We start from the raw sequence: 19,100 nt of genomic DNA on the forward strand, positions 1-19,100 counted from the left end.
CATGGACCAGGAATTAACAGAAGCTTCCCTGTTTCCCCAGGAGAAGCATAGATGAATAAAAGGACACAAAAGGGACACAAAAGGGTAAGCATCCCTGTATTTGACAGACACTGCCAGTTTAGCAGCAGCTCACTGGGAGCTATCCCATTGCAATTTCTCAAAGCAATTTTATTTCTAAAACACAGCCTCCCTGACAGGACATTGTGGCCTTGTCAATCACTGCCACGCCAAAAAGTCCCCTGTGTGCTGAGCCAGCCCGTGGGCTGAGCCTCACCGAAGGCTTGATGAGAAACGGGGGAAGCCCTTACAAAAATGCAGGTGAAGAACTGGTATCAGTACTTCCTTGCTCAACTGCTTGGTACCCAGGGCTTCACACAGCTGACAGCAGGGCTGGTGGCTCCATATCTGCTTGGTGCCCCTGCACAGCCTGCCCTTGGCACCCAGGGAAAACCACAGGTGCAAATATCCCCCCAAGCCTTTTGTTCCTCACCCCCACTGCACCATGCTGCCTTGGGAAAATGATCTCCTCCTTTCCACCCACTGCTCAACTACTTACGTGATGTTGTGTGCAGTCTGACCTTTCCTGTCTGTGTTTTAATAAGGACAAACATAATATGGGCACTTGTTGTCAGCAAATCTTACCAGTAACTAGAAAAACAGCAGAAAATAAGAGGTTTTTTTGTGATACAGCAAGGGAGAAAAGTTATGTCATGACAACCGGAGACCTCAGGGCAGTCTGGGCTTCTTGCTTCAGCCCTGCTCACATCCTTCAACCCATGGCTCTGGTCCCTAGGGGGGCAAGGTGATCCTTTCGTCATGAGGAGTTTATAGCCAGCTGTGACTGGGCAGAGTTTTATGACTGTGTGTGTCTTGCCTGGAAAAAAAAAAAAAAAAAAAAAAAAAAAAAAAGGTAAATAATCATTTAATAAAGTAGAACACAACTGCACAGACTTTTCTCCCCAGCTCTCTGATCCCAAAGTGTGCAATGCCACAGCAGAACACACAGAGCATCTTTTCTGTAGTGAACCCCATCCCATGCAAACCCTGTAAGTGGAGTTTGAAAGGATGGCACTTAAAAACCCAGTGCAACTCTTTAACTGAATAAAGAGATTTTTAACTGTAGCAGTAAACACAGGAGTTTTCTTTTTTTCAGAATTGTTTTTTGTAATATATTTGCTGAGCAAAAATTCTTCTGTTACTGAACTGTATTTATGGTGTGAGACAATGGGTTTGGCTTCATTTCCCCATCCAACACTTTTTTTTTTTTTTTTTTTTTTTGTCAGGGTTGTGTATATTTGAGAAATATGGGAAGTAAGGAAAATTGGTGGAAGAGAACAAGAGAACGTAGAAGAAAAGTGAAAATGGATGAGATCTAAATTGTGCTGAGATATGAAGGTATTCCTGGTCAAAATCCTTTGTCAAAAATAGTTAAGAAAAATAGAGTCAGGAATGTCGAGATGGTGGCAGGGTATGCATGCTCAGCAGCTGCATTCACACAATAGGCTATAAATTGTCCCTGTCAATATTGCCAGTTAAAATATCCTTGCTTGTCATTGCTGTGAGAGATCGCTAACATTTGTGCAAGAGGATAACTGCTAGGGATTTAAGCCTCTGAACTGTTGCCTTCGGGACTACACCAGGCAACTATATCTGGTCCCACAGCAGGATGTGCTAAGGTAGGTTGGCCCATTTTCTTTAAAAAGAAAGAAAGCAACATCCCCCTCCAGACTCACCATGCAGCCTAACTTAGGAATCGATTTACGTCAGAAAGTCTAAATTCTATTTTAGTTTTTTTTTCCAGACAACTTTAGCTTTTCTATTTTAGCTTTTCCAGGCAACTTGTATCTGACTTCAGTCCAACACTTCTCCTTTCTGGGGTGTGTTCTCTTTGCCATACTTTTTCACGATGTTTTTTACAGTCTCTTCCCGTGCATGTGGCACCTCTCTCATAAAAGGGATCAGGATTTTTGTTGTAGCCTCCAGGTGACCACAAATGAAGGTTTTGGTTTATTAAAGGGTTTCTGATCAGCCGCAGACTGTGTCAGTCACTGGTTTCACTCCAGAAGGGAAGGGTGGTGAAACAAGGAGACCTGGGGCAGGCTGTCAAAGAAAAACAGGGGACATAACCATAGCCAACGTCAGGGTATGGCTCTCAGAGGCATTGCAGTGACAAATCCACTCATGTATCAGTAGCCAGTACCTCTGAGAACTCTGAAAAAGCACCAGGATGTCTGATACACCCACCCTGCACCTTCTCTGGCTGTTAGTGGAGTATTTGAGGAAGGTCAATGCTTCCCTGTGTGTTAATCCACTTGATCTCCTCTGGCAGATGTGCTCTCTGGTCCGAATGAACTATGGGCCCTCTCTGGGGCTGGTTGGGGTGCACCAGCAAGGGCCAGCAGAAGCAGCCAAGGGGATGAGCAACAACTGCACCAGGACTGCACTTACACACAGATGTCCACTTCCTCAAAAACAGCAATGTTTTCTCCATAGCTGTGCAATCCCTCTAGTAGCACAGGGACGTCAGCTCTGCAGTACCACCAGCTGGCATGGCACCACCACCCATGACAGAGGACAGGCACATGGTGCACAGCCCCATCCCTCCAGACACACTCCAGTACTAGCATCTCACAAAACTGTTCCCAGGCTGTAATAAATTTCAGTTACGGCTCATTCTACTTAGATAGGAGAGACAGGTAGAAAACACTGACACGGCTTTGTGTAAAGCTAAACTTCAAACACTAGTTGTAGCTCAGTGTGCCTGATTTTAGAAGAGGTCTTTAAAAGTCACAGGAAAGCTTTTGCTTTCAGAAACCAAAATGAAACATAAGAAGATGCAACTAAATCTATTTAAGCATCCACAACTGCTGTCTACATTTCTAACCCCTTACCACAAGTCCAGGGCTTGACCCTGCAAAAATTCACAGATATGACTCTGTCATTGTGTGTGACCCACTAGAACTTTCTGAACTACTGGAATTGCATTTCACTATGGACCTGTGTCAGGTTCCCAGGCTGAACCCTGGATTCTTTGGCACAAAAGTTCAACAATGACCCTTCACTTGGTCCTTGGTTCAGAATGACATTCAGAGTGATGCAAAGTAATGCAACAAATCATGGGCCCAGGAGCAAATCAGAGTCACCTGAAGCTAACCCCACAGAAGCTTGTACCATTCCTCTAAAATTCTGAAGTCACAACCACATCTGTCCTACCCAGTCCACACCTACACTAACAACATGCAAGTGTAGTGCAGTGGGAGCTATTACAGGAGATTGCACTCTGTAGCACATCTGCCAGCAATAATGCTACCTCCTTGTGCCAATTTAATTAAAATTAAGGCAAAAATGGGTCAGTGTAACAGCTTCCCTAGTACAGAAGGGGAGCTGGCATTTCAATCCAGGGCATTTGACAGGCTATTGTTTAAGAAAGAAGAATTACAGATGCATATCTAATATTTTAAAGACTAATTTAAAAATCTACGTAGAATTTAATTTCAAAGTAGCAAACATTATTTACTTTCTACAGTAAATTTGCAGTTTACTTCAGAGAGTGAACTGCGCATTCAAGTGAAAAAATAATCTATTCAGAAAGGACATTAAACAACATTAAAATTAAGGCAATTAGTCTTGATGTCCTGATTTTATAGAATTAGGAAAATACAGCAGAAGAGTGAGAGGAGGAAAACAAGGTAGTCATGAAGGATAACAGCAAACAAATAGAGAGAAAAGTTGTCCAGAATTTTACTTTTTTTTTTTTTTTTAAGGTACGTAGTGCATATGTATACATATAAACCTGTCAGACAAACTTGAAAGTAATCATGTAACATGTGTAAAACCCTACTACAGCGTATGCACAGCGAAGGAGCAGGCACAGCGTGGGAAGCCCTCGCCTGTCGCAGGCAGAGGTGATGTGGTGCTGCACACACTGCCCCGAGCTCTGGCTGTGCGTCACTCAGAGACTCACTGCAAGCAGCACACTCTCAAGGCAGCCTCTCAGCAAAACAGATGTCATTGCTGTGCAAACATTTAGCAAGCAAGGACATTGTAACCCAGGAATTAGGGCCATGGAGACTATGCACACTGAGGCAAGGGTGCAGTAAATCTTTTCCATCAAGAACAATTAAAGGGGAGCTTAAACAACATTCCCCATCATTCGGCCTACAACCCAGCAGTCCCCAGAGCTGCCTTCATTCAAAAGGGCTTTTAGGAAACTTTCAGATTCTTTCTCTCCCTCTACTCCACTCTCTTGAGACCCCACCTGGAGTACTGCCTTCAGCCCTGGGGCCTGTCCGAGTGAGGGCCATGAGGGTGATCAGAGGGCTGGAGCACCTCTGCTGTGCAGACAGACTGAGGGAGTTGGGGTTGTTCAGCCTGGAGCAGAGAAGGCCCCAGGGAGATCTTACAGTGGCTTCCAGTACCTAAATGGGCCTACAGAAAAGCTGGGGAGGGACCCGTTGTCAGGGGGTGTAGTGAGAGGACAAGTAGTAATGGCTTTAAAGTAAAAGAGGGGAGATTTAGTTTAGATACTAGGATGTAATTCTTTACAATGAGGGTGGTGAGGCACTGGCACAGGTTGTCCAGAGAAGCTGTGGATGCCCCATCCCTGGAGGTGTTCAAGGCCAGGTTGGATGGGGCCCTGTGCAACCTGACCTAGTGGGAGGTGTCCCTGCCTACGGCAGTGGTTTTTAATTAGACGGTCTTTAGGGTCCCTTCCAACACAAGACATTCTCTGATTCTGTGAACATGTCCCTCTTCCCCTTCTGTCTACCTTCAGGAAGGAGATACACACACAGATGTAATGTCATATACACAAATCCATAAGTATATGTGGGTGAAAAAGTCCAGCAGGACATCTAGAACAGACAAATTCAGCTCTTCTTTAACTGCTCATATTGATGGCACTTGAATTTGGTAACTTCCACTCCTTACCCATCTTTGATACTGAGGTCTTGTGCCTGCAGTGTCTTGTGTATGTTTTTTTGCCTCCCTCTTCCTCTACTAATTTAGTAAATCTAAACCAATAGTATTTTACTGCATACTCTCAAGGAATTAGATTATTCTAAGTCTTACTTTGCCTCAAACAGATCCCCTTACAATAAATATTTGAAGGTTCAGGACATGTTTTACAGGAGATCTTCCTAACGGAAATCTGCTTCTAAGATGAGAACAAATGGAAAAAACAGCTCGCCTTTAGGCTTTGGTTCAGCAAAGTCAATGATATTCAGCCAAGAACTTAACTTTAAACATTTCAAGACCGATCTAAAGGGAAATTAAGTAATGGGAAGTACATTCTCATTCAGAAGCTCAGGGCCAATTTCTTCAAAAGTATTTAATTTTATGAAGTAGTATAAGTTCAAAGTGAGTCCATGGGGTTTCCAAAAGCACATTATTAATATCTGCTAAACTCCTACTGAAATAAGTAACTATACCAGTACATGTCATTATTGAAATTTGCTGTGCTGTAACACACACAAAAAGTCTAATGTATGAGAAGTTCCAGCTATTTATTTTTATTAAATTTTGCATGTAACACTTGACACCAAGTTTTATACCTACATTTTTGTGCAGAGCAAATGGACATCCAAAGGTCTGGAAAGTCTTGGAATCCCAAGTTTTATGCTGAAGCTGGTGATGGCATTGGTACCCAACACCTGACCTTAATCAGAGGCTGAGTTCTTTGCTCAGGCAGCTCCAAACCTATCAGTGCTAAGGCAGACGAAAGGCAGAAGAAGGGACATTTCAGATTGGGTGGGCCCTCAGGTAATACTTTGCTGCACCTTGATAATAGTGCGATGAAAATTTTGTTAATTAAAAAAATTACGTACTACCTACTCCTATGTTACTACCTACTCCTATGTTAGTACCTACTCCTCCCCTGTACTAGCCTAGTGACGGTGACAGCAGAAACGGTTTGCACAAAGCAGCATCACACTCTGAACTTCCACTGGCAGAGAGATCACTGAACAGAAACCAGCCCTTTGCACTTCCAACAAAAGACAGATGATGAAAAGTAACCATGAACAATGGAGGTGTTGAGAAGCTGTGGGAGAGGCCTTCACATGACAGTAGAAGTGCAGCCTGGAGTGGGTAGTCAATGGGAGAGAGAGACCTCTGTCCTGGAAGGTGTCCTGCAGAGGTCCTCTTTGAGAAGGACTGAGGCCCCGGCAGTCACACAGACCTCATAACAGGAGTGGCATCAGTATACAGCTGAAGATACCAGATAGTCACTTACTCCTGTTATTTGTGTTGCCTAGCTTTGATGTTGTTTGCAAATGAAGTTGTTTGTACTATTTTAAAGTATGGTGCACTGATATTGTGGAAATTGTTAAAGTAAGAAAAATGCCATAACTAATTGGGAAAGAGGTTTCATAATACATGTAAGTAAATAATGGCAAAAATATCTTTGGCTGGGTATACTTTTAATTTAGTACTTACATAGTACTGCTTCTCAGTATGAACATTACAGAGACCAAATAGATCATGGTTTTCAACAGGCACAGCAGAAGGGGCTATTGTGTTGGTTCTGGATATCAGTAAATAAATCCATCATATCAGATTCAACATACAGGCAGCCACTGTGGAATTAAAATAGGAGCTCTTTACACCTTCTTGTATTTCATGGCCGATCATTTTAAGGAACAAAACCCATACTGTTGTCTGCATTATTGAACACTCAAACTGCTTTTTCTTTCACTATGGACAGATGAATGTAAGTACTTAGTCACTGAAACCAGGCACAGAAACCAAGCATCAGACACCATAGGGAAAAGGCTACACCAGCACAAAAATGAAGAAGGAGAGCTGGAATGAGAGAGGTGATGTTTTTCCCTCTGATTCACGTATAGTTTAAATCTCAGGAATTACTGCAGGCAGTACTGAGTGGGGATTTCTGATTGCATGTGAAGAAATGTCTTTTCCAAATTAAATTAATTCCTGTGCTGAAGTCAAAAGGTACATTCTTTTAAATTTTATCTACATCTTAAAAATATGACTTTAAATCACCAATAAGTTGTATCTGGCCCATAATAAAAACCTTCTCCAAAAGAGTTTTTCTGCCTAAAATGAACATGTACATTTATCACATTGTTTCACAGTGAGAGCCTTTGATCTCCAGATGTGCTTTAAAAATCATGAAGGAAAATTCTAATATTTTTCTTAATTGTTATTCACATCTTATTTGGAAAATAATAATAGATTTCTTGAATCACTGTCGGGATCCTCACATTAGCTATGTACATCTAGCCATAGGAAAGCATTTCAAGGGCAATGCATAAAGGAGTTTTTGAACCTGATCTTGATTTCACTCTGTCTTCTTTTGACCTTACTCTGTGACCAGCTAATAGTCTGCTTATTAAAGTTCAAAGTGGCCTTGTAGAAAGTATTTTAAACAAACCGTATCTAGGCCAACCACCACAATATTGGGAAAAAAAAAAAAATAGAGACCAGTTCAGGATGTGAATTTGTCCTCCCCGAACCTATGCTTTACAATAAACACCTACCTTGCTAGCTGCCTGCTGTTTCCATGGTTTCTGTTTTGTTTTCTCCCAAAGAGCCTTGTTAATAATCATTGCTAATGAGCTCTGAACACTCTGGGCAGGACATGAGGAATTCCCCTGTTAAACTGGGATAGCATTCATACTTAATGCATTATATCAACCAGGATTTTCTCTTTTGAAGAGAAAAACATCATATACCTCAGTATGATGGCTTGGTTCTTGATAAAATTAATAGGAATTCCATATCTGATTCTCATTTAAACCCCTACCATAACCCCAAAAGGGCAACATGAATCATAAATTATTTATTCTGTTATTTTAGAGAGCAAAAGACAACAGACAAGAATCACCAAGAGTGGATTTCTCAGCAGGATGCCCATTCCCAAAACAGACCGCAGCAATAAGGAGATTTTGGCAGCAAGGGACACTGTGCCATGAGTGGATAAAAGGGCTGATGAGAGTCCTGCCTCAGATCCCATTTAGGTGGGGGAGATGAAATGCAGCCCTTCCCATTCTTGCATCCAGCCTGCCATGGCACCAGCCTGATCTAGCATGTGTGACTGGTGGCTTCGCGCTGGTAGCAGCCACTTTTACTGCTAGCAGGTTTTCAGCTTTTAGCTATCAAAGCTCTAATGATCAAAGCTTGCTGCAGAAATTTCCCATTAGTTGGTTATTGGAGAGCTGAGCGGAAAAGAGGGATTCTTCATGTCCTGTTGTAGGACATGTAGCTATTCCATGCTACAGGATGAGACCAAGAAACATTACAGCTTCTGCAGACATGGCCTAGGCTATAGCATTTTTAAAAGTATATTGCAAACAAAAATAATATCATTTAAGAGTATACCAGTAGTCTTGCCCATAAAGGTGTGTAAAGGAGTCTTTCTCTAGCATCTATACTAATAATGCATTTCATGTTTTTTAAATGCTAGTTCGACAACCTATTTTCCATGAAGCAGAAGGCACTACCAATTACCTGCCTTTACTCACCCACCACTTGCAGGGTACTTCCATTAGCTGTGCCCTGCACAAATGCAGGCTCATGTCCCCAGATGTGCTTTGCTATGCCCTGTTGCCTGCCAAGCCTGAGAAGCATCTCCACTGAACCAAGTCTCGCCTCTGCAAATCCTTTCTGCTTGGCTGGGTAAAGTGATTTTGCCCACTTGAAGATATGAAACAGCTTCCAGTGAAAATTCTTTTGGAACTGGTAATAGAACTGAAGTTTCATCACTACAGCAAGGCAGGAATACAGACAAAGCAGAACTATTAACTGCAGCCTTCTGCCTGCTCTGTGACAGATACTTTGCCTTTTCAGCCTAATACTCGTCTACAAAATTGCTACAAATTAATGTGTTTCTGACATGTTTAAAGATTACATTAGTTCTTTTAACTGACCGTAGATATTTGTGAACATATTCCTTCATGAACTGCATTGTGCCTCATAACTGCTCATACTATTAAAGTTCTCCACTGTTCCCCCCCCCCCCCCCCCACAGTTTTTCCCCAAGTTGTTACATTTTGCTGTTTTCTCTTTTTGCTGCCTTCAATTCCCATCATGGGAAAAAACTGTTTAGGGCATCCAAAAAGAACCATGAAATATCTGAAAGGAAAGAGCAGTGAAATACTTTAACCCACTCAACTTGTCCATGATGTTTTCATTTCTGGGAAACCAAACTTATAAATTACCAAACGTCTGCATTCCTGAATATAACTGTATTCTCTTATGCACATGACAAATGAAGTTATGTCACAGTTGTTTATATCTAGACAATTAACCTTTACCTCAATGAGCAAGCTCATTTAACCTCAAAAATATAAAGCTTTGAAAGGTTACAGTAACTTTTATTTGAAGATCAGCCTGAGTCCTTCAGGCCACATGAAAGCTGCATTCCCCTGCAGCAAGGCATTGACTGTTTCCACATGCTGAAGGCAGTTGGGGAGGATTACAGTTTTTTTATTTGCTGATAAATGCTATGGGTACCTACACATGGACTTTGCTCTATTTAGAGCTTTATGTCAGAAGCCCCCTAGACTCTTATTTTGTGTATTGGAAAAACTTCTGTTGGAAGAGTGATCTGCAGGAACTCCCGCCCTGAACTGCCAGAAGCAGGGAACGGTAATTTTCACTTCAGGTACCTTGCCCCTCTTACTCTTCCTGCTTTCAGTGACTATGTGATGCCTCCCCAAGATTTAGAGGTTTCAACTCCTCTAATGTTGGAGAAGTAAGCACGAGTTTGCAACAGCCCCAGCTTCACACAACCCCTGCGCTTCAGGCACCTGGGCAGGGGGTGGTGGCATGCCCGTACCTGACAGGACACCGCAGACCCCGCACTGCTGCTGGTTTAAGGCACAAAACCACTGAAAGTGCTGTGTGAAAGTACACATGGATAAATAAACTGAAGAAAGCAGGGTTGCTAGCCAGCGTGCTTTGATCCAAAATGTGAAAGGTTTCGTAATTCCCAGTGTAATCTCTGAATTCAAAGTTAACAGCGATCTCTGTGATCTGGCAGTAAGACAAGCATTGCTGCCAGCACGGAGAGCAGCTGCAGGAGCAGGAGAGCAGCTCAGGTCTGTGTGAAACCACCATGACCCTCACCCGAAGGCTTTGGGCACCTTGAGAGCCTGTCCTACACAGAACAGGGCATGGCGGGGCCTCTGTACCACAACGGAGAGAAACAGCCGCAAATCCGGGCTAGGCCTGAGGCGCACCAGGGCTGTGTAATGAAGCCATTTCTTCTAAGCACTTCATGTACTAACACAAACAGGGCAGATCTGCAGAACTGGATGTTTTCAACGCCCAAGAGAGGGAGCTGGGAGGGATTTTTGTTTTGGTGATCGTGGACAGCTTGGCCTCTCCCTCAGCTGCCAGGGCCCAGATGCTGGAGTGGAGCCCATGGGCTTCCCCTTGCCCCACTCGCCTTCATGTCACACTTCAGCCCGGCTTCTTCATGAGGGCACCATGAGGCTTAGAAAGGGTTGATGGGGCTGTGGGGGTGTTTGTGCTAATCCCAAAGGACTGAAGTCAGGAGAATAGAACATGTTCCGCAGTGGAAACAAACTGAAGAAAAAACGCTGAGGAAAACTAACCAATAACACAGTCTGCTGAAGAAATTAAAATTTCAATTTTCTGTCCCTCCCACCCCCCAAGTCCTCTGAAGCTTACTGTGCATAATGTAATTTGTAAAAATTTACTGATTGTGTTACAAAGGGGACAGATCCAAAAAATAGGCTCTTGTATCACTCTGTTTACCTATTTTTAGTAAGCTGAAGAGTCCAGACAAGTGCGTTCTCCAGGGAAGCAAACAACAGGTTCAGATGACACTTAAAATAATGCTTTTTCTATTACCAACTGCTATGCAAATTCCTTCTCTAATGCAATTAATATCAAAAATAGATGCTCACACACACACACTGAAATTGTCAAGAATTCAGCTTATGCCTGGAATTAAAAATATAAAAAAATCTGAAATGGGAAAATTAGATGGTTGTTTGGAATCCATGTATTTCATAGGAGATTTGCGATTTTTTTTGCACTGGTTTCTTTTTCCTAAGGAAATTCCTGTGCAGAAGCTAAGCTGTTGCAGCTGGGACCAGAGATCCAAATATGCAGACCTGGCCAGTGCGCACTGACCGTCTGCGTGCTTGGAGGAGCAGAACTACCTCCTTCTGACACCTGCCAGGGGAGCTGAGCAGAATACAAGACCTTCTGGTGTACTGCAGTGACAGGCCACCAAAGAAAAGCTATGATTTCATAGTCTAGCTTTCTCACTGTTCAGAAACACTGCACATGTTGTCAGTGGGATTCAGCAGTGGATTCGCCATTAAATGGGGATGCAGAAGAAGCAGGATGACAAGTTTGCTGGCTCCAGCATTCAGGCTCAGTGTCAGGGTGCCAGACCCGCCAACCTAATTTCTCTGCATGAAGTCAACACCACTGCTTTAAACTTTTTTAAACTGCATTTATTTCTGTCCAGCTGAAGAAATCATTGATCCGAAGCATTAAATACAAGCAGATCTGGAAGACTTCTACCAGAGCGTTTTCAAAAATGTTGAAGATATAACCAACTATTTTCCTAGGATGCACAAATCATCCCTCTAGTTTATTTGAGGACAGATTTAATATCTGTACCCTGTAAAGCACCATTATACAAGCAAACCGTGGAGGCATTCCTGTGGTAAAATATAAGGTGCATACTTATTGGCAGTCATAAGTTAAATATTTAAGTTATGAATGCCAGTGGTGATTTAGATTTTTAAATCATTCTTGCTCTTTTTCAGTGCCTACATACGAAGTAACAATTTCCCATCTCTGCTCACAAGTACGATAATGCTAATGCAGAATTACTGTAACTACAAAAAAAGGATGGGGGTGGAGGGGCAAGGAGAGGCTGTGTAATTCTCCTTACCCTCCCACCCCGTGATTTCAAAAGTGTCATTGTCATCTATTGAGCAGTGTTGCAAACAGGAGACTTTATTTACCCCTCCCTTCACACAATGCTTATAGTGATGACACCCCACAGCACTGATGAATTATCCACAGCAACTTTTGTTTTTAACAGGAACTACTCTGCATTGTTTTTTAAAGTCTAGTTCCAAACATTCTTGATTATATTCTAGTACATGACGAAGTATCCACAGGATTACCTTTACTTTAAGGCCTCAAGAGGTACAGGATGCAATATCCCAGGCAAGATTGGTACTACCAACACCTTCCTAACAGTGGCAGGTTGCACGTCAGCACCAACACCAAGGTAATGCTACAATTTTAAAGCAAAATATTCAAGATCATTAGGTGTAGATACATGTCATTTTTCTTATGGCCATGCCATTTTTCTTAGTCTAACGTGGTCTTCCTCCTCCTAGGATTTGTGGAAATACAATCTGCATATCCTGTGCATTTTAAGGGAGACAATTTTACCCCTTGAACTCCTTGTGTGAGAAATTTATCAAGTTAAAGTATCATTAATACCTTGTGGTATCAGCACTGTAGAAGATACAAATAAATTTGCCCATCTGTATTTCTTAGATCATTTTAAAACTGCCCACACCTATTTCTGCCTCCTAACACTTCTAGCACTCCCATCTCCATCTTTTTGACCTCTCCTGTTTCCACAGAAGAATGCGTAGTTTGCCTGAAAGACATGAAACAGAAGTATTGGTCACAGGATCACCTGTATTGTTTAAATATAAGGTAGCAAGTGCATCACATCTGCCAATTCCCAAGATACTGTCTCCATGGAGAATAATTTGTACTAATGTTTAAAATAAAGGGGCATGAAAACCAGGAGGCAATGAAGCAAGAAAACACACAGATAGAGAAGAATTAGCTTTAGACTCCCAGTGTGCTGCAGAATCTCTTACACAAAGGTGCTTCATTCCAGTGCCCAGTTTAGTGGAGCACTCAGTGTCACGTCCTCAGAAGGTGCCTCACTGCCAGGGACTCCCGAGAGGGCAGCAGTGCCGGGCCTTGTAGCTACAAAGCTTTATTGCAGTGGTTACTGCAGCACCCCGATCTACGTCCCAGAGACACAAGAAAAAAGTGTTCATGAACTAGATTACATAGGTACCTTGAGAAAGCCAGGAAGTTGGACAAATACAATTTTTGACATTTTATTATGTTCTGCTCTCAAACTGTGGAGACTATTGACATCTTCACAAAAGATACTGCCCAGAGCCTTGAGTGAGCTTTACAAAGTCTGTAGAGATTCTGGACAACTCATATGGGAAAACCCAGGTATACGGTCACCTATAACAAGACCAAGCAGCTTCCTGAACATATATTCACCAGCGCGTGTCTCCAGCTAATACCAGTTGCCCCAATATTGCTGAAACATATTACACATGCTGTAAGAGGCACAAAAACAGGCACTCTCCTTTTATCTAGGCATCAAATTGCATCAGACCAAGCAGTCTAAAAGGAATACAAGAAAAGAGCCTATTTGTGCTGCTGTCCCCTGCCTTTCTTGAATCTGCCTCCTGGTCACTTCTTTTTTTAATGGGAGTGCCTGATGACCTAAGCCCAGACCACAGAAGAAAGCCCAGACCAAAGAAAGCCAAGCCTTTCTTTCTTGGCTAACACATTCAGTCATTTTCAAGCTGTGCTTCTGGGATTCACCAGTCACTTCTTCGAGATTCTTAAAAACAGGGCTCAGAAAAGCATACACTGTAAAACTATCGTTATCATCATCAGCTTTTCTTTTTAACCTTGCTTCCTTTTTTAAAGCATCTTCTCCTACCAGTGGTTGCAATGTGTACCTGTAGTAGTCTACTGCAACTCTACCTCTCATCACTTCTGTGGTTTCCTCAGGCTGCAGTTCAGTTGGCAAGGAGAAAAAAAAAAAAAAAAAAAAAAAGAAAACAAGCAGCAGCAGGATACTTACTGCACACTTTAGGTGCTGATACTAACATTTTCCACGAAGATCTAGGTCACATGCACACAGATATGCTTGTGTTTACTTTTGAGATGTTTTCTCAGAACCTGTCAGAGACACTAAGTAGACACTCCACTGCAGAAGTAGGAAGACCTACAGATTCAAGCTATAAAAATAAATAAAAATCAGCTTATAGATGTGTGTTTGCAACAGTAGTGAGGAATTGCTGAAAGCTAGGTCAAGTAAATTCTTCATAAATACCCCACAGAAGCGGAGCACTATATGAGCCTGCAGTGGATGCACAGCATTTCAATTAGCAGTTTAAACATGCCACTGGAAAATGAAATGCTCATTACCAACAAAGAATGGCTGTAAATATTTTGTTGCTTCAGCTGTTAAGGCTTTGGGGTTTTTGTTTGTTTGTTTTTTGTTTCTGCTCTGTTATTTCAATTCTTCTATCCCCTCCCACATTCTGCTATATTTATACACAGCCAACACTACCAGATGTCATTTTGTCATCTGCCACCAATACACTATCACCCTTTTCTGATGAGGCTTTTGCTACTTCTAATCTTTAGCTTGTATCTGAGGTTTCTGGCATTAACAAAGCTGGGAAATAGAGAAAGAGGTGTTAAAAAACAAAGTCTGAACTAAGACTCCATAAATACATAAACAGTTCTCCCATCCTGTGTTTAGTTTACATGACAAACTAAGCTAAATAAGCGAAGGTAAATGAAGCTACATATGCTGACCCCACCACCATCAAAAAAAAAAAAAAAAAAAAAAGCTGAAAAGTAAAAAAAAAAAAACCAAACACACAATTATTGAAAAAGAACCCATTACCCTGCTATCAGAAAGGATTCTGCATGTTTTTAGCAAGTGAAAATGTGTATCATTCAAAAAGATGGATAGGGTTTGTGGAAGGGGGAAAAGGCTTTTTGACATTTTTCTTTCTGTACTATAGCACATGACTCTGATGTTCTTGGTCCCAAAGAACGGTGTCCATCAAAAGGATGTAAATAGCTGACCAAAAAAAGAGAAATATAAACATAAATTGAAATATAAATAAGTCTACAAATGGGAAGAGGAATTAGGGGAAAATCTTAGGTCTACAGAGTGATGCATGAATAAAAACCCTTACAAGACACATTTTTCAAATGTTTATCCAATTATCAATACATAAGCAACAAAACCAACGGCCCACTGGCTCAACATAGAAAAAACAATTCATTAAGACAATGATGCTTGAAGGGACAGGTTTATTACACCTTTTTGCTTTTGAGCCGGTGACCAAAGCAATAATGAAAACCTTAATCCAGAAAACATTTACAGCAAATTTCGTTTCAGGTTCTGAAATGAAAACCACAATTTATTTGTGCTGTTAATGAAAATGCAATTCATTCTCCTCTTGTTCTCACACCCTGGGTGGTTCTCTAATCTTGCAATGGCATTTTCCATACAGTAACGCTTAAAAAAACCTACACTAAGTGCAAAAATCCTAAATAATAATTCATTTTTAATTACATGGTATAGAGTACCTTGCAAACAAATGACACTTATTCAGATTTACTGTAAGGTACTATATATATACATATATATATATGTGTGTATTTTTTTTGGCAAACTTGGAACAAACCAGAAGAAAAAACAATGAATTATTTTATAACCGTGAGGGAAAGAAAACTCCATTTAAATGTAGAGGATTCATACAACAGAGTTTGAACTAAAGAAAAAATCCACACTTACAGCAGATTTTTTTTCTTTTTAATTCTTAGTGCAAGAAACATAACCAAGTTAATCACAGAATCAGTACTAATTAAGAATATGGAAAATTCTCCTATACAGAGGTAGAGTCCAGTGCACAAGGCTAAAACGATATTCAATAGTCTAAACAAGACTGAGCCAGGTTTTACGGAATCCACTTTTTAAAGTATCAGACTGTATGTACATACATACAATAAATAGACTATACAATCTTTAAAGTAGTTTAATAAACTTCACAAAAATTATAGTAGATGCATTGAGATCTTTACATAATCCAAAGTTCATATCTCTATCACCCAGAAATGGATAAAACCAATATTCCTGATATCAAGTTAATGGAAAATAGTTTAGCAAAGTGTTGATAAATCAAAATATTTTACATATTTTAAAGCCTAAATTTATGCTTATAAAGGATGAATTTCAAATGCTTTGAAAATGTTACTTTTGATATTATCTGTAAAGAGGTTTCAAATGCTCTGATTTGCATTCGTATTGTTATAAAGACTTTCCTTACATTCCACGTTCAAGGGGAAAATGGACTTGGATGCTCACAGTTCTGATGCATTGGCACAACAATGATGAGAATTAGATATCTGAAAGGCCCAAAGGACATCAGGAGAATTTACGGACAAAACCTTCATGTCTCGAACTACACAAATCACATTAGAAAGTTAACACAAAACTGTTTGGTATTACTACTTCAATCCTGTCAGCGCCCCTCCATCTGGAGGCATCTGATTCCCATTGCACTGAAGGGAAGTGTGCATCTCTGGGCCCCTAGGTTTGCTACAAGCCCATAGGGCTTAATAAAACAAATATGGAATCGTTATGGTTTACCACAGTAGTGCATAAATCAGGGACGTCTGTTGCCACTCATTTCAGTGGTAGTCGCAAAGAAAGGGTTTCAGAGAACTGAGAGTTTCCAACCGTATCTTTCTGAACTGTGCAAAAAAAGGGAAAAAATCACCCTGGGGCACTATAAAGCGAATATGCTTATATTGACAAATTATTTTTCTATAAAAGGTTCTTACAGGTCCCAAGGGGGCAACAGCCACAGTAAGAGGGAACTAGTAACAGCAACAGAAGAGCTTAATAATCAGAGTTGAAAATTATGTTCACAGTTCGGTTATTTTTAATTTCTAAAAGCACCTACGCTAAACAAAATAAAATAAAAGAGGGTTTGTATTTTAGCTTCAAAATAAAATCTACTTGTGACAAATACCTTAAGATTTTCCTTCTGCTCTCTACAGGTCTTCTCACTGGAACATTTTTTTTTAAATTATTTTTTATTTTATACAAACAGACTCACTTTGATTTAAAGTAAACATATAAAAATTGAGAATATTGCTTGCAACAATGGACCTGGAGGTGAAGGAATGAACTAGTCAGGCCATACAAAAAAAAAAAAAAAAAAAAAAAAAAAAAAGCTTTCTCAAAATGAATTCTGCTAAACTTCTAATGCTATGAAAATCTGCAAAAAGGATCACAAGATCTGTTGCAAATTTCAGAGATTTGGCCCAAGTCTTATCATCATCATCGTCTGAATACATTAATAACTGTATCTTTACATTAAGGAAAAAGAAGTGATTCCAAGAACTCAGGAAGGCACACGCACCCAAGTATACTATAAATAAAACACATCATGAAATTACGAACGATCTTCTGATCCCTGTACATGCTTTTGGTTCAGCACTATGGTCAAGTTCTCTCTTTTGAAATACAATAAAAGGCATACAAGAAATATAACATATGCATAATAATTATGGAGAATAATGCTAATAAGACAGCTTACAGAGAAAAGTGCAGTGAAAAAAAAAACAACACTATTTATCCAGGGGCTTGTGCTACTGTTAATACAGACTTGGTTTGCTGCTGTGCAAGGGGAAGAATTTATCCTGGGAAGCAGCAATGAGGAATGCAAAAAGAAAAACTGAGAAAGGTATTAAGAGAAACCTTTAAGATGGAACTCTCCAACGTCACTCCTCTAGTGCACAGTCATCTGACTACACGGTTCATTTCTCTTCAAAGTACAGCATATTGGAAAATGGCACAGTTCTTAAATATTTGTCTGCCTCTACTTCGTTTGTTGTTTCTTCTTCCAAGCACCTGATTTGCTCTTTCCTCATAGAAAGGGTAAAGCTGTTAGTGAAAGTGAGAAAAAGATTGTTGCCCATCTTCTATCCCAAACACTTGACTTCTCCATTTCAGCTTCCGCTAGGTATTTTGCTCGTGTGCTACACAATGGGGAGGCACTGTAAAGGCAGCTCGACAGATTCAAAAATAAAAAAATCAAAAGTCTTTTTTCTTTTTTTCCCCCCAACCCACCCCGAAAAAAACTGGATGGATGAAACAGTACGTCCGTGGGAATATTCCAGTCTCCTCTGTTAGGAGATAATAGCAGGCGACCATCTAACCACAGTCAGATTGTCAGCACTGACTGACCGTTTCTTTGCAGATTTCCTGAAGTCCTTGTATTTATCTTCACACAAGCGGGAAATGGCCTGTAACGTGAGAGAAGGAAGAAACCTCAGTTGCAGTGGCCACAGCTGTACAAGTAATAGGGAACTAAATGTGGATTTCTATATAGGCAGAATTACAAAATGGTACTTCATTAAACAAAGCATGTGAAGAACAAATTCTCTTATTAGTTTCATTAATCTTAAAATACTCAACACATTGCCATTGCATTTCCCACCATATTTGCTTTTGAAGGTTTCAGTACGTGTATGCCAAGCCTTTTCTTTAGAGGTTAACCATTGCAAATCTAGTCAAGGTATCTGACAACACTTACCCACTGCTGTAACATCAATAGAGAACTTCATGGGTGAAAAAATATAGAAAACTTCGTAGAACAATTACAGAAATTGTCAGCATATTCAGTTTGGGAAGAGAATGGCTTTTAATTTTTTTCTTTCCTAAAGTCTCTTAGCAAATATGTTTTCCTCCAGTTTTAAAAGGTCTGTCAGAATACTTGCCCTGCTTTGCTCATGTAGATGATGTCTTCCTGCATTTCTGAAGAACCCTAATGGCAGGAGACGGTGATTTCTGTGTGAACAGGCTCTATTAAACTGCTTGTGGGAAATTTCACTCATATCAAGAATAACCTTATTAGCATTCAAAATACACAGAAATGTTAAAAACCTTTTTAAAAAGAGATGCAAAGATAATTCAAATTTTGAGACTTACTAAACTACACTGGAGTTAACATTTTTAAGTTCCTACTGTTTTTAGCCAAGTTTAAAACAAATGTAGATTATGCACTGTACATAACTCAACTCTAAGCATTGATATGGTTGGGGCAAGCTATGGTTTCTATCAGTAGGGACATTAACTCTGGTGTTTAAACACACAGAGCTGCAGAGAAAGGTCGTTCCAAGGAGTACTCAAGCCAACTTAGAAAATGAGATGAAGGAAAACAGTATTTGTATTTACTCTGGAATGCTTTTAAGTGGTACCTTAAGATAGCTTGTTT

The 19,100-nt window shown here is 40.5% G+C and overlaps 1 protein-coding gene across 2 annotated transcripts in view; it reads right to left on the reverse strand.

Annotated features, from left to right (window-relative positions):
• Positions 1 to 14,795: 14,795 nt before the first annotated feature.
• Positions 14,796 to 19,100, reverse strand: part of CCNY (cyclin Y) — a 123,853-nt gene continuing 119,548 nt past the window's right edge. For both annotated transcript variants that reach the window (XM_082752501.1, XM_082752502.1), the window contains one exon: positions 14,796 to 18,129. In XM_082752501.1, the coding sequence (XP_082608627.1) occupies positions 18,013 to 18,129 (117 nt within the window). In that variant the 3' untranslated portion in view covers positions 14,796 to 18,012. The remainder of the gene's footprint in view (positions 18,130 to 19,100) is intronic.

Source organism: Aythya marila (genome assembly GCF_965140915.1).
Source record: "Aythya marila genome assembly, chromosome: 2".
Classification (NCBI taxonomy): Eukaryota; Metazoa; Chordata; class Aves; order Anseriformes; family Anatidae; genus Aythya; species Aythya marila.